At 38.7% G+C, this 13,896-nt stretch overlaps 1 protein-coding gene across 2 annotated transcripts in view; it reads left to right on the top strand.

Moving 5' to 3' along the window:
* Positions 1 to 13,896, top strand: part of LOC103146982 (thymocyte selection-associated high mobility group box protein TOX-like) — a 53,817-nt gene that overhangs the window by 29,075 nt on the left and 10,846 nt on the right. For both annotated transcript variants that reach the window (XM_007565100.2, XM_007565099.2), the window contains exons 4-5: positions 3,951 to 4,220; positions 11,852 to 12,097. In XM_007565100.2, coding sequence (XP_007565162.1) covers positions 3,951 to 4,220; positions 11,852 to 12,097 — 516 coding nt within the window. The remainder of the gene's footprint in view (positions 1 to 3,950; positions 4,221 to 11,851; positions 12,098 to 13,896) is intronic.

The following is a 13,896-nucleotide window of genomic DNA, read 5'->3' as shown; positions in this document are numbered from 1 at the left end:
TCCATCCATCCATCCATCCATCCATCCATCCATCACCTTGACAGGTCGCCAGTCTGTCGCAGCTTTTCTGATCTCATTTGACCATGTGTTCTGGACCATTATGCTGCCCATTTGGCAACCCGTTTTCAATCTTCTGGCAGAAGTCACCAGGTTTTTATTGAAAACGTTCTTGTACTTTAAAGAGTTGATGATGCCATGCATTACAATGAGGTTTCTTTGAAATGGGAGCAGTAGGTTTCTGCTGCACCGCGTTGGGTTTAGAAGTCTCGTGTATAAAGACGTCACATCTGACTCAACACGTCCAGCCACAGTGTTGGTCTGGTTGAAAATGGGGCTGAAACGGTATGCTAACGTCAGCACGTTCTCTCCTTTTCAGTATGACTCGTTGATAATTCGATTCCGTCATATTTTCTCACAGAAAAAGTATTTATGCTGCTTCATAAACTTAGTGTTTGCCTTTGAATGTTGTAATAGTCATTGTACAATGATTATCAGTGTACAAGGTGTTACACACTTAAATTATTGTGTAAAACTCATTATTATGAACCTGTAGATAGGTTCTGAATTAAAATTTTGCCTAGTTGGTGTGCTTACAAGCACACCAACAACTTCGTAGTTAAATTTATTCATCGACTGAACATTTTTCAAAACGCTCTGATCTGATACTTTGGATCTGATCCCTAAAAAATAGCGTTTTATTATTTGATTCATTAGTTTGGTTTCATAACTGATTGTCCTTCTCCTCATTCACCACCCAGCATGCTCAGTTATGCCTCTGCAAAACCGAGTCTTTGTTTACTCTCTGGTGAAACGAAAGAAACATTTGAGATTCTCCGAGAATTGATCGATGTGGATGTGCATTAGTGAAACTGTTGTAGCTGAATTCCTGTAAAAGCGTCATCCAGTTTCTACATGGATGGATTACTGTTTACTGTTGTGCTCTGTGAAAACGATAAAACCGTATTCAGCCACGGCTTTCATTTAAATCCCTTCACAAATTTATACTTAAAGAAAAAGTTTTATATTCTGCTGGGAGTTTGGAAATTTGTTCAAGCAAACATCTCTTCTTTTGAAACGCACATAAATTATGTTAATGCGTTTGAAATTACAGTATCAAGAAACACTATAATTTCCATTTTAAGCAGTTCTGATCAAGCATAATTTAATGACCAGCAGTTGCACTCATTTAAGCGATGACTCACATTCCCTCTGCAGATACATGTAAATCACCCTCTTTGTCTCAAAGCCGGCATGTCTGATTACTCATATCTATATGTGCTTTCCCATATTGCGCCGAGTGAACACGGAGGTGTGAGAAGTTCAGTTTTAATGCGAACACAACATGTGTGAAAGGACTTAATCCCGACTACATTAGTCTTTCTAGAGGCTCCTGGTGCACAAGTAAAGGCTTTTGTGCCGATTTGAATGGAGGAGCGGAGAGAGGGAGAGAGCGAGGAAGAGGAGTAATTTATGCAGAAGTTGAAGAAATGATAGAAGGAGAGGGAGGGCGAGCGAGAGGCAGACAGAAAACAGACAGCCAGTATAATTTATGTAGAGCTCAGTCAGGGGTCTGTATGAAAGATTTACTTGTTCGTAGATCAGGATGGTCTTTAGGTCTATTGTCGACTTCCAGGCTTAGAATCACATTTTTGATTACCTGATTTCAGAAGCAAAGTGAAACATTAAATCGGGACATCAAAGCCAACACTTCCCTGCAACAATGTATAATTGTAACATTTATAGCCATTTAAAGACGTTGAATAGAAATATACTCTGTGCTTCAATTTAGACCCTCTGCTCCACGTTTATGGACCCATTTGTTAGATAAAATCAATGAACTTTTCATTGCATAAATGTTATTTCATGCTAGAAATTTAGTGTATTTAATCAGAGGGTAATAAAACTGCACATTAATAATTATTTTGCTCAAAATCATTGTCACATTTTGTCACATCTATCCCTGATTTATAGTGGGGGTTTTCTACGTGATAGATTTTTGCAAAGTAGTTATTGTGAAGCAAAATAAGTTGTGTCCTTTTCTTATGTTTACAGAAATGAATCTGAACTTTGTTGGGTCTTATGGGGGCTACAATTTAAGCCTTAGAGTTTTTTTTTTTTTAGTTTTTTTTTTTTAGAGAAAATAAGTGAAGAAAATAAAGGAAAAGCGACCATAAATCAGAGAAGAATGTAATAACATTATTACACTTTGCACTGATTGTAACAAAATGTGGCGGTTACTCTTTGTTTAATATAATAATGGTGCATAATGCTGTCAACGATTACAAACCAGTGTTTGTATTCATCTTAATAAATGTGATCATGTTTCATATCGGACATACTTAAATCTCTGAACGTTTGGTCGTATTGTTGCATATTCAGACCCAGATTTAATTAGATTATTACATATTATGAAACTATTACAGAATGTGGCATTGCAGGGTTGCAAAAGACTTGAGACTAAGGCTGAGGTTTATCTTCCACTCCATCAGTGACACTAAATATACAGCCAAAGGTTCAGTGCAATGTCTTGGATTAAGACGTGTTCGTGTGTAAGAGGGGAACAGTCAAAGTTCAACTGAGAATCAGTGGAAAAACTGAAAATGTAAAGCTGGGAAGGCAGACGTCTAAGTTCCCAGCAGCTAGACGTCTGTAGGCGGGGCTAGAAGGTCCTGAATCAGGGGATCTCAATACTGATGCATGCCGCACTTTTCAGATTTCTCACTCTCTTTTTTTTCTTTTTTTTTTGCTATCTAAAAGAAACAAGTTTCCATTTGCTTGCACTTTGCAACTGTAAAGTGTAAGAAATTTAATTTACAATTAAATTAAATTTAACTTAAATTTAATTTAACTCACACTTGGAACCTCTCCATTTCTTAACGTGAAAAGAAACGGAAAAGTTCAAGTTTTGCACTTTTGTCGACGTCCGCGTCCTGCGTCCTCCTGTTTCGCTCGTTTCTGAGAAGATCTTTAGCTCGGCAGCTGTGAATTATGAACTGTTCACGCGCGCATGTCATTCAATCCCCAACTCATCAGCCAGCTCACAAGTCATACAAATTACAAGCGAGCGCTGCATGTGGGGTTTGACACGGAGCGGCAGAGAGTCGGGGAGAAGGAAAGAGTGAGACATGAAAGAGAAACTGAGGATGAGATTAGAAGAGGGGTTGAAGTAGAAGGATGGTGAGGGATGAGGGGCAAAAAGAAAGCGAGATGGAGAGACTGGTGTGGCCAGCCAAGCAGAAAAGGCTGTCAGTCTCTATAAACCATCTCCTCTGTCAGATTAGTATGAGAAGGCTTCTATTTCTCTTTTCTCTACTGTGTTTTTCTTCCCTCTCCTCTTGCATGATTCTCTCACTCCATTTCCTTCTTCATGTCTCTCTCTCCCTCTCTAAATCGCTTACACGACCGTTCCTGCTCTTCTTTCTGCTTGTCACATTATCTCTGATGTTTCTTTTTTAAACACGGGGCCCGCCCGTTTTTCTCTTCTCTTTTTGTTCTCCTGTTCAAAATTGGTCGGTGTGTATAAATAACCGAATTTCTCTGCAGCGGAGTGAGAATCAGTTTTTTTTTTTTTTTCTCCAAGACGGGATATGTCATTAGAAGTGATTAGTGATGATTAGCGTGTGAACGGGGCTCAGGCTGAAGAGGAGTGACAAGATGAAAGAGCGCAGAGTAGTTGAGGCTGAATTCAAACTCCTGGAGGTAATTATAATGGGCAGTTTTTACAATCTCTCTTATCCATTATCTCTGACAGTAATGTTTCATGACACTTCAGTCTCTTATGGTCCCTCTATGTGATTCCCATTGATTTTTCTCCCAAGTTGTCACTCTGCTGAAGGCAACATCGCCCATCCAGCCGAGCTCTGAGTTGGACTTTTTGTCCCAGATCGGTGAAGATCCACTAATGCGTCGCTCTGACTGTACGTGTCTTCTTTTTTTTTTTCCCTCCATAGTCCTATTCGATGAACGGCTTCAGTGACGAGGATTTCAACATCCCACCCATCACTCCGCCGACTCTGCCGGACCACATGCTGCCTCCTCACCTTCCTCACGACGCGTCCCCCAGACCGTACCAGCCCATGGAGCCGCCCAGCTCGGCCGCGGGGCACTACCAGCTGCCGGGCGCTGGCATGCCCGTCGGCCAGGACGGAGCCGCCGGGCTCAGCCAAGATGGCGAGACGTTCAGCCCAAACGGCGGGCCTATGACTAGCACACTTTCTGTGGTGAGTAGAACCTCATCCGCACACGGAGTTTTACTCTGTTGATGAGCGACATGGAAACTAATCAGAATATGTTTTGGATTTGCTTACAGCTGCAATAAAAATGATGGAAAAAAAGATTAAAAGCACAACGGTAATTAACCTACCTGTGTGTTTTTCTAACATAATTGGACGTACAGTCAAGTTCAATAAGTTAGAGTATTTTTAAAAATGGATTTGTTTCTTTTTACTCAATGCAGTAACTTGAGTAGTTCTGATGATTATCTGCTTGCATCTTTTGGAAAAATGACATTTAAGATTATAATATTGCACCACACACAGAAATGTGGGCTTATTGAAAGATATGCTATTTTCAAAAGGTACTCGTTGGATCATATTTTAATCTGTTGAATATATGTTTATATATGATTATATATATTTGGTGACACAAATCCAGTAGCATCAACAGTCATGCAATAAAAACACTAAATTAAAGTAAAATGCATGCATATGCATTTCCGTGTATGACTGTAGCAGTTTTGACAAAGCTAAAAAAATTCAAGTAATATATCATATTTTCCAAACTCTAAGTCACTCTGGAGTGAAACTTGCGCCAGTCAAAACAATTTCTAATATATTTTCTGATATTTTATTGCTTTTATCCTTGTAATTTATGGTGAGGAATAAATTAGGTTACCCTGCATTTACCCACGTAAAATGGAAATAAAAAAAATAACATCAGCTGTACATGTTGAAAACATTGTTACTCAGCGTTTCGAAGGATGTTTGCCGCTCAGTCATGCAGTTTGGTTTTCTCCTGACGGTTGCAGTGGGAGGGAACAGGAGAGCAACTGCTGAATAATAAACAATATTTGCATTCACTTTGTGAGCAGCGTAGCAGAGCTGAACTAAATGTTCTTTAAAAAAAACAAACAATTGTTTAATGCACAAGTGTGTGATAAATCAAAGATCATATGGTAAAATTTTCTTCTGAGTAAACCTTTAGATTAAAGCCAATCACATCTGAATGGATGAGACTTCTCTGTTCAACCTTACAAAACGTTATCTCTAAAAGCAAATTATGAAAATAATTGTATTTTCTATTTTGCTTGTTTTTTCGGGGGTTTTTTTTTTAGAATAAAGACATATTTTCTAAATTCTTCTGCAGATGGTTTCCTAATTGGCTGCACAGATTATATCCTGTATATTTCCAGGATGTCTACAGAAGAAGACAAACCTCAGATGTAGGAACAGGTTTTACTCTTTTTAAAATGAAACTTTCAAATTGTTGCCGTTTAGAAAAATCCACGCCCTCTCGACTGACCAGATTTGGATGAATTGTTGTGTTATTTATGCCTTTCTGAGGAGAATCTCCTCCTTCTATCCAAAGCCTGGCACTGTGATCATCTGTGCCTTCCAATCATGCTGAGAACCAAAAAGTTTGAGATTGTGACCTTGTTTCTCTTAATTGTCTCTGAAACAATTTCAATCTGTGATCGACTCAGACTGGCCGCCTGCTGCTCCCCCAACGCGCTTTAACACACAACAGACGCATTAGAGACGGCGATCGCTCTGTTTTGTGGTCAAACGTCCTTTGACTCCACTCATTAGAAGCTCAATGAGAATCCCAGCGAGTCGTCAGATTTAAGCCGACGGCCTCCAGCGATCTTAAACTGTATTCTCTTTACCGATTTTTTTTTTTTTTTTTTTTAATTCAGCGTAGCAGCATGCAGCCTGGGGGGAGCGCTGTTCTGTTTGAAAGCCGATGACAGCAGCCGCTCCGTCTGACATTTGCTTCGTATTTTAAGTCTTCGTTTCACGGTAAAGTGAAAATCTTGCTTTTAGTGGTGACATTCAGGCTGCAACAGCCTTTGTCATACAGTAAAGAAATGAAAGCTACGCCCGAGACTTCTCTGTCATTGAAACCGGCTGCTCAGATCAGAGTCGCAGGTTTACAAAGTCAGTAATAAAGATTGCTCCTGTTTTTATGAAGAATGAAACTTCTCACCTCCCACTCGTGATCTTTCAGTTCTTGACTCTTGTTTCCTTGATCTCTATATTGAATGTGGCTGCTGCAATATTGGGGACTCGGCTTGAGAAACACAAGAAGTTGGTGTGAGAGCGGCTGCGAAACACAACAACAGTTTTTAAAATGAAATTGTAGACATTTCTGCTGTTTGGGTTTCATCAGCTCGTCTTGCAGCAGAGTTGATTGTTTGAGAGAGAGGTTTTATTTTACATTCTCAGTCCTACTTTCTCTCTGTCTGCTTCGGTCTCTAGACCCCACTGTTATATTTTCATACATTTACTGCCAGCCCATGAATTATTGTTGCCTAGCAGCCATGCCGAGCTCAGCCTAATCGGTGTGGGTAGAAAGAGTCAAATCAAAGAGAGTGTGTGTGTGTGTGTGTTATTCCTACAGGAGCAAGAGTATTCAGTTGTAGTTAATACAGAAATGTTGGCTTCACTTGTTTTTATTATTTTGCCGCTGCTGTAATGATTACTTTACAGCTTTCTGTAGTTTTGTCCTGGCAAGTTTGATGTAATAAATCCTAGTTTATCGCTTCTGACTCGGATATTTTCCTAAGTCACAAAAAAAAAATAAATAAATAAACTACAAAAGAAAACCCATATGCAGCTTCCTTATTTCTTCATCTGCTTGGAAAAAAATGTTTCAATGGAAATATAAATGTGTAAGTTAAGAAATATAAACAAAAGTAGATCATCTCTCTGAAGAAAATAATTTAAAAAAACTAATAATAATAATTTACCTTCTTAAGGCCTTTTTTTTTGCTTTTCAAACAGTATTTGAAATTGACAAAAAGTAATTTTTCGCGGCTTGCGACTAAAGTATTTCCGTATATTGTGAGCCAGAATTATAATCTAAATCTCTTGCTGAGTAAATTTTCAGTATGTATATATACATCCAGATCAGAGTTTTATTAGCGGAGCCCCTAAATAATAACGTAATTCAACGAGGATTTCAACATAATAATGGTTTATTGCCTCGCTGAAGCATTAAACATTAATCCTCTGCCACAAGATACTAGCGGTATTAGATGTCACTAGGCCTGTCACGACTGCAAATTGTGCTGGCCGATAAATTGTCCAAGAAGTTATTGCAATAAGCAATAACATCTTGAAACCATTTTATATAATAAATAGTGCACCATTTATTAATCTTTAATTAATCTTTAATTTCCAAGGAATATTTACCATTGGAACTGGAAAACATTTTAAATATCCAAAATAAAGTAACAAAACAATAATGTGCAATCCAAATTTCATGAAAAAAAAAAAAAAATCAGTCAGCTTAGACAGGGAAAACAGTGGCAGGTAGTGCAAACTAACTTGCACTGTTTCTCAAAATGCCGACTTTTCAATAATATTAAAGCAGAGCATCTCTTTAGCAATTGTTGTCCAAATAGAAATTGAGTTCATTTTAAGTAATTATGCGATTAATTGATTGATTGCTAATTGTGTCAGGCTTATATGTCACTATTTTAAATATGATTTTTAATCATTACAAAATGTAGAATATAAAATATCCTCTGACGATGTGGAACATCATGTAGAAAATCTAAAAAAAAAAAAAAAAAAGCAAATTGTATTCCTTATGTTCTCATGTTTACCTATCATTGTTTCATTGCATTATTTTTCCTCCTCTTAGTTATTGATTATATTGCAAAAGTAGATAGGAGGGTGATTTGTTTTTATTATTATTACTACCATTTTAATCGCATATTTATCCTTTTTTATATATATATATAAGTGTGTCAGTAGAAACCCCCCTCGGTTGCCGTTCCACTGCTGAATCATTTGAACTGCGCATCTCGTTTCACTGAATACATTCAATTTGTGCTGTTTTTAAGTTACGTTTAAGTTCAGAATATCTGCTTCTGTTCTCATGCATCCACATGTGACAAATTCACGGCCTTTTCAGTGAAAGCAAGAGCGCGTTCTCATATTGAAATTCTGTCTCAAACCACACATTTTGTAACAATGTACGGCCACCGTTTGCTCCCAGAGCTTTTACCCCGACGTGACTCAGTCATTACCCATCAGGGGTTCTCCCGTCACCTCCCCAACCCTCCGGTCTCCTCAAAGGGGAAATCTAGCAGCTTTTTCCATCGATTATTCCTTTAGGTCGACAGGGAGGTTCAATTCTATATCATTTCACCCTGTATTTTCGTTCAAATCGATAATATATTTAACCACAAAAATATACTTTAGAAATGATTTTAGCCTCTGCAGCAAATGTCCTACGACTTCAGTGAATAAGTGAATGCTTTGTTTTTGTTGTCAATATTTTTCGACATTTCCTTTCTCAATAATTTAACCCGTGTGACAAATGAATGTTTTTCTCGATGAGGCCAAACCACAGATACTATTCTGTGCTATTTCCATCAGCATTCGCAGCAGCCTAAAACCTTGTCCCATGTTCGAGAAATGTCACCCTGCGTTTCATCTGAATACCACAGCGGCAGCGTTCGGCGGCCACTGCCAGTAACCGAGTTCAGGTAGCGTGTTCCCAAGCCGGGGGGGGGGCACAGCCCGCCACATCCGTCATTATTCAATGCTTACACCGAAAGGAAACTCTAAATAGACGCCATCATCCATTATTTGTGGTGATGAATGCTCCCACACCAAGGCTGACGGCGTTAACTTTTGTTTTCCTGAGAAGTGGACAGAGTCTCGCTACAGACTGACTCAAATTGAGATTGTTCGACTTCACACGATGCTATTTAAAACTGTGCTGAAGGGCGAACGGATTCTAGTCAAAGTTCACGGCAAAACATGTTTTCCATTTGACCGGTTTGTGCTTTAGAATATAATAAGTAAGCAGTAAAAAGGGTCTGAAGAAGACTGTAATCATAGTTTACGTTTTGGATGGCCGTTATTTTACAGATTAGATGCAACAGACCGACACAAATGTTGTGGAGCATCAAAAATCATACAGGTTTATGAAAACCGTGGTGTCATACATTCTCTACAATTACACTGGGTGTAACTCTCCCAACTTTGCACACCCATAGACTGTTTTTTTTCCCTGTTTAGATGTAAAATTAAAAAAATAAGTTTTATATCCTAACCCCGCTTTTCCATCTCCACATCTTCTCGCTGACCTGTCTGTGTCTTCTTGATGTTTTTGTTCACAAATGTCCTCTATCAACATAGAGCCACTCAGAGAAGCTGCATTTATATTAAATTGCACACAAGTCGATCTGATGCCAAATACAAAGAAGCTCAATAATAAAAGAGTGCGTACTTTTGCAGCTAAAGGTATGAACTTTGGTTACTACAATGTATATTTACGACTTCTGATTTTAGCTTGTAACCTTTCGGAGTCAGTAAAAGATTATGCTGTAAAATCGCTGCATAATTAGTAGTTGTTTTTTTTCTTTATTATTTTTGGTAACACTAGATGAATTCATAACTAGAGAAATGAAGTAATTTCACCCACAACAGCTGTGGAGCAGTTCACTCATCCGCTTAATTGTATAATCTAGCCATAAATCCAAGCATTATCTGCTGCAGCTATTAAATCAAACATTGTCATTGTTGTGCTTTTGTTTAACATCAGTGAAAACACGACGTGTTGCTTTTAAGAGGACCATTTCCCATAAGTCCTCATTTCTTTGCGGTGACGTCAAACCTCATGTATTTTTAACTCCCGTGTTGATTTTATGACACTGGTGCATTTTATCTAGCAAAACTACTGCAATATTACCAAATTATGACCTTTGTCTTATTTGAAATCATTATAAAAGGTTTATTTATAGTTTCACAGGCATATAAACCAGTTCAAGCCTGTTGCTTTTTTCATTTTTCCCCAGGATTTATTTAAGGTGCCATCCAATTTTGTTGAAACCTTTTGTTTTAAAAGCCAATAAAGCATTATGCATTCATGACACAGGTGTGACAGTAAAAGTGAGAACTGGGCTGTCTGGTTACTTTACATCCCGCAGTAAACATCTTTCTGATAAATTACCTCGGCCTCGGGGGCGCGGAGAATAAACTTGTCCGTATTTGTTCAGTCTGCACCTGCGGACTCGGCGTCTCCTCCAGACACGTCGCCACTTCTGTGGAGTGTGGCAAATGGGGTTTAAAAAGCCCTATTGATGTACTTACACATGAGTGGGAAAATGGGAATTGATGTTTTAAATGACTTCTCATCCTGCCTTTACCTCAGACCTGTATTTCCTGTTGCCACGGTTACTATCAGATTTCATTATTAGCGAATCCTGGTCGGCTGCACAGACCCCGGCAAGCAGAGGCGGACGGTTCAGAGTTGGGTCTGTTACATGATGAGCATGTTATGCACCTCTGACTCTCCTTCAGCGCGGCACAGAATCTGAGATCTAGGCCAGATTTAAAAGCAAACCGGGAAAGGTTTGTGTGACACTTGAGGAGGATTTGATTCACCTTTTTTTTTTAAATAACAATTTATAACCAAAAACATGAGAACTTATCAATAAGTCCTTTTGTGTCTGTTACTGTGTTTTGATTTCTACTGACAGCAAACAAAGACAAAAGCTGTGACTCGTTTGCCTTCACGGCTTTATTAAAAACCAAGAAAGTCTCAAAAAGCATTTCAGTGTTTTTGGATTTTGCGCGTTCTTTGACTTTAGTAAGCTTTACAACCCAATTTAAGAGGTTACTAGCTGCTGATTTATTCATATATTGGAGTTATGTGTATAATCTATATGCAAAGAAAACCAAATGAGATAACTCATTTTTTGATATTAACAATAAGATAATACCTATTTGCAATCATTTTGATTTTATGTAATATAATTTAGTTGTTGGCTCTTTAGCACAGTAATTTGATCATGCTACTTGCATTTCATTAAACTGTTAGATAAGTATTTACCTCTTCTTACTCTGTTTCAAACAGAAAAGTAGTGGTAAGGTGATTATTTTATTTAAAAAAATAGTTTTAAATAAATAATTAGTAAAAATTGGGTAAAAGGGTAACATCATTTATTAACTTATTTTTTTCCTCCTACTTTTTTTTGTACAGTTATTAACACACATCTTTTACAGACTACAGCCATAAAAACAAACAAATGGCTTGTTATATTTTTGTTAATGCTGAGTAACTTCCACGGCTTTGCTGAGAAAAATCATTGCCACATCCTGATGCTGCCACCGCCATGAGTCACTGTGGAGACGGCATTGGCAGGGCACGCAATCACACAGTCGTGTGAAAACAAAACTTTTTGTCGACAGTGTTCTAATTTTCTTTACTTTTGTTCTCGGCAGGTTAAAAAAACCCAAAACAAATATGTTCTTGGGGATAACGAGGTTTATCTCGCTCTTGATCAGCAGCGTTAGTTTACCACAACACCTCAACACAATAGTTCAGTTCTGGTGTCATCTGATAAGAGAACCTTCTTCAGTTTCACTCAGCTTGACTCTATTTACCGACCAGGTGACTTTGAAATGCTGTTTGTTGCTGTTTTATTTAAGGGTGAGTTGAAATGCACATCGCAGCCCCGTTTCCTTTTCCTTTCTGTCGCATAAAAACCTCATAAAACGCTCTAAAACTTGTGGCGCTGCGACCAAAACTTAACTTAAAAGGCGTGAATGCTTTTTCAAGGCCTCGTAGACGTAATAATCGTCTCTTGTTATCACTTCCTGTCTTTGCTCAGATGCAGCAGATGGTGAACTCGGACTCTCGATTCGCCAGCAGCCAGCAGCCAATCAAAGCGGCGCTCGGACCCAGGAGCCAATCGGGCCTGAGCCAGCAAAACCAGCTGTCCACAATCAACCAATCCCAACTGGGGATGAATGGGAACCCTGTTCCCCATAACTCCCCTTCACCTCCTGGAAGTAAATCTACCACCCCGTCTCCTCCCAGCTCCGCCCACGAGGACGACAACGACGATGGACTCAGGGTAAAAAAAAAAAACACACAAAACACAAAACAAATCTCACACACACTCCTCAGAAGCAGAGAAACCGCTGGAGGTGTGAGTCATTTCAAAATATCTCAATGAGCTGTGAACAGTGAGACATGTAACCACCATTTTTTATTATGCTGTAGTGTGTGTGCGTGTGTGTGTGTGTGTAGGCAGAAGGGACTTATGATGTTATGTGTCATAACAGACTCATTCTGTCTGCATATCAACTAGATAGAAATCAGCTCCCTTACTGTTCGCTGTCTCACATGGAAACAAGCTCGCTGCACCCAACCGACTCTTCATATTCTGGAGAAATGAAACCATTACCACTGAAGAATATCGAGCAATTTTTTTTCAGCAGCTGTAAAATGGTAAAAACATAAAATAAGGGATACTTACCTCGTGACTCATGGGAAATAAATGCAAGCGCTCTTAAACACCTAAACTCAGGCAGCTTCTCCTACACATTTACATATCGGTATTGAACCGGTGGCATCAACACTGGAGTTCACCGACTTCCTCGCAGCAACCCATTCTTTCACAAATTTTTATAAAAACAATGTTTGCGTGCAAAGAGGCTGAATTTCACACTCCTGTAGCCAGTTTCTGGTATAAATTGTTCTGACCTTCTTTGAAAAAAAAAAACAACCTCTACTTACTCATCTAGTGTGTTTATTTGCACCAGAGGTGATGTCACACTGTGTGTATAATCAAAGTCGCTGTAAACCGGGGTTTTTGCTATTTTAAAACATATAGTGGTTGACATCTGCGGTCTTTAGCACCTCATGTTGGCAATTAGCATGCTTATTAGCACAACTCTTGCAGCTTTAGTAAATATAAACTTATTTCAATATGTTGTGTCAAACTCAAGGCCTATAGGGGCCAAATCCAACTAGCTGCAGCTTTCTCTAAAACTTGATTTTAAGAAGTACTGATCAAGTGCAGAGACGGCTATTTGTTAATATTTTAGCAGTTTGTTAATTGATTTGTCCGATACATTCTGCCACAGCTAGCCCTTTGAGGATATTCGTGATCTTGCTATGGCCCAAATGAAAATGAGTTTGACACCTCTGGCTTATTAGAGCAAGTAGATTCTCATCTCACCTATGAGACTTCCAAAAATGTCAAAATCCAAATAATTTCACAAGAGGGGTTTGAAAACTGCTGCAGCAGGGAAAGTGTCGTTTTAGATTCTTCTCAAACTTCACTTTTAGGGACCTGAAAACAGGAAACTTTGTCCTTGTAGCCGTAACAACGTCTTCACCACTGAGTGTTGTTGTTCAGTCAAATATTAGGGCTTAGTTAGGTGTGTTTACTGACACGACAACAAACATTAACAAACAAACTCTGATAAACAGCTAGCTTCTCTCTGCATCTCTAATTCCAATCTATTAATTTACCAATGAACTTAAGGATAATTTGCTTAACCCACAGAGTATTTCGGGGTTCTTTCCAGTCCCTTCAAGGTTCTTTACTCTATATGTATGTTTTTAAAAAATGCATGCAGACTTAAAGTGAAGGTGAACTCCAGCCACATCAAGTTTTTCCCTCTTCATTTTAAAGCTGCAGTTTATGGTGAAGTGTTGCAACTAGTGAACCTTTCCGTGCCACTCAGAGGAAAAGCCACAGTGTCACTGCACTCTGACACTAATACCATGTCGTAAAAGGTAACTCTATACGAGTGACGTAACCTCGATCCAATAAAAGCCGAAGTTCTTGTATAACAAACTACCAAGTGTTTTGCGAGCTGTTGAAACTCGTAAGTCAGGCTCAAAACAGAAGCATCATTCTTA

This window comes from Poecilia formosa, unplaced genomic scaffold (assembly GCF_000485575.1).
Source record: "Poecilia formosa unplaced genomic scaffold, Poecilia_formosa-5.1.2 Scaffold172, whole genome shotgun sequence".
NCBI lineage: Eukaryota > Metazoa > Chordata > Actinopteri > Cyprinodontiformes > Poeciliidae > Poecilia > Poecilia formosa.
The sequence above is the reverse complement of the archived record's forward strand: the minus strand, read 5'-3'. Positions and strand labels throughout refer to the sequence as shown.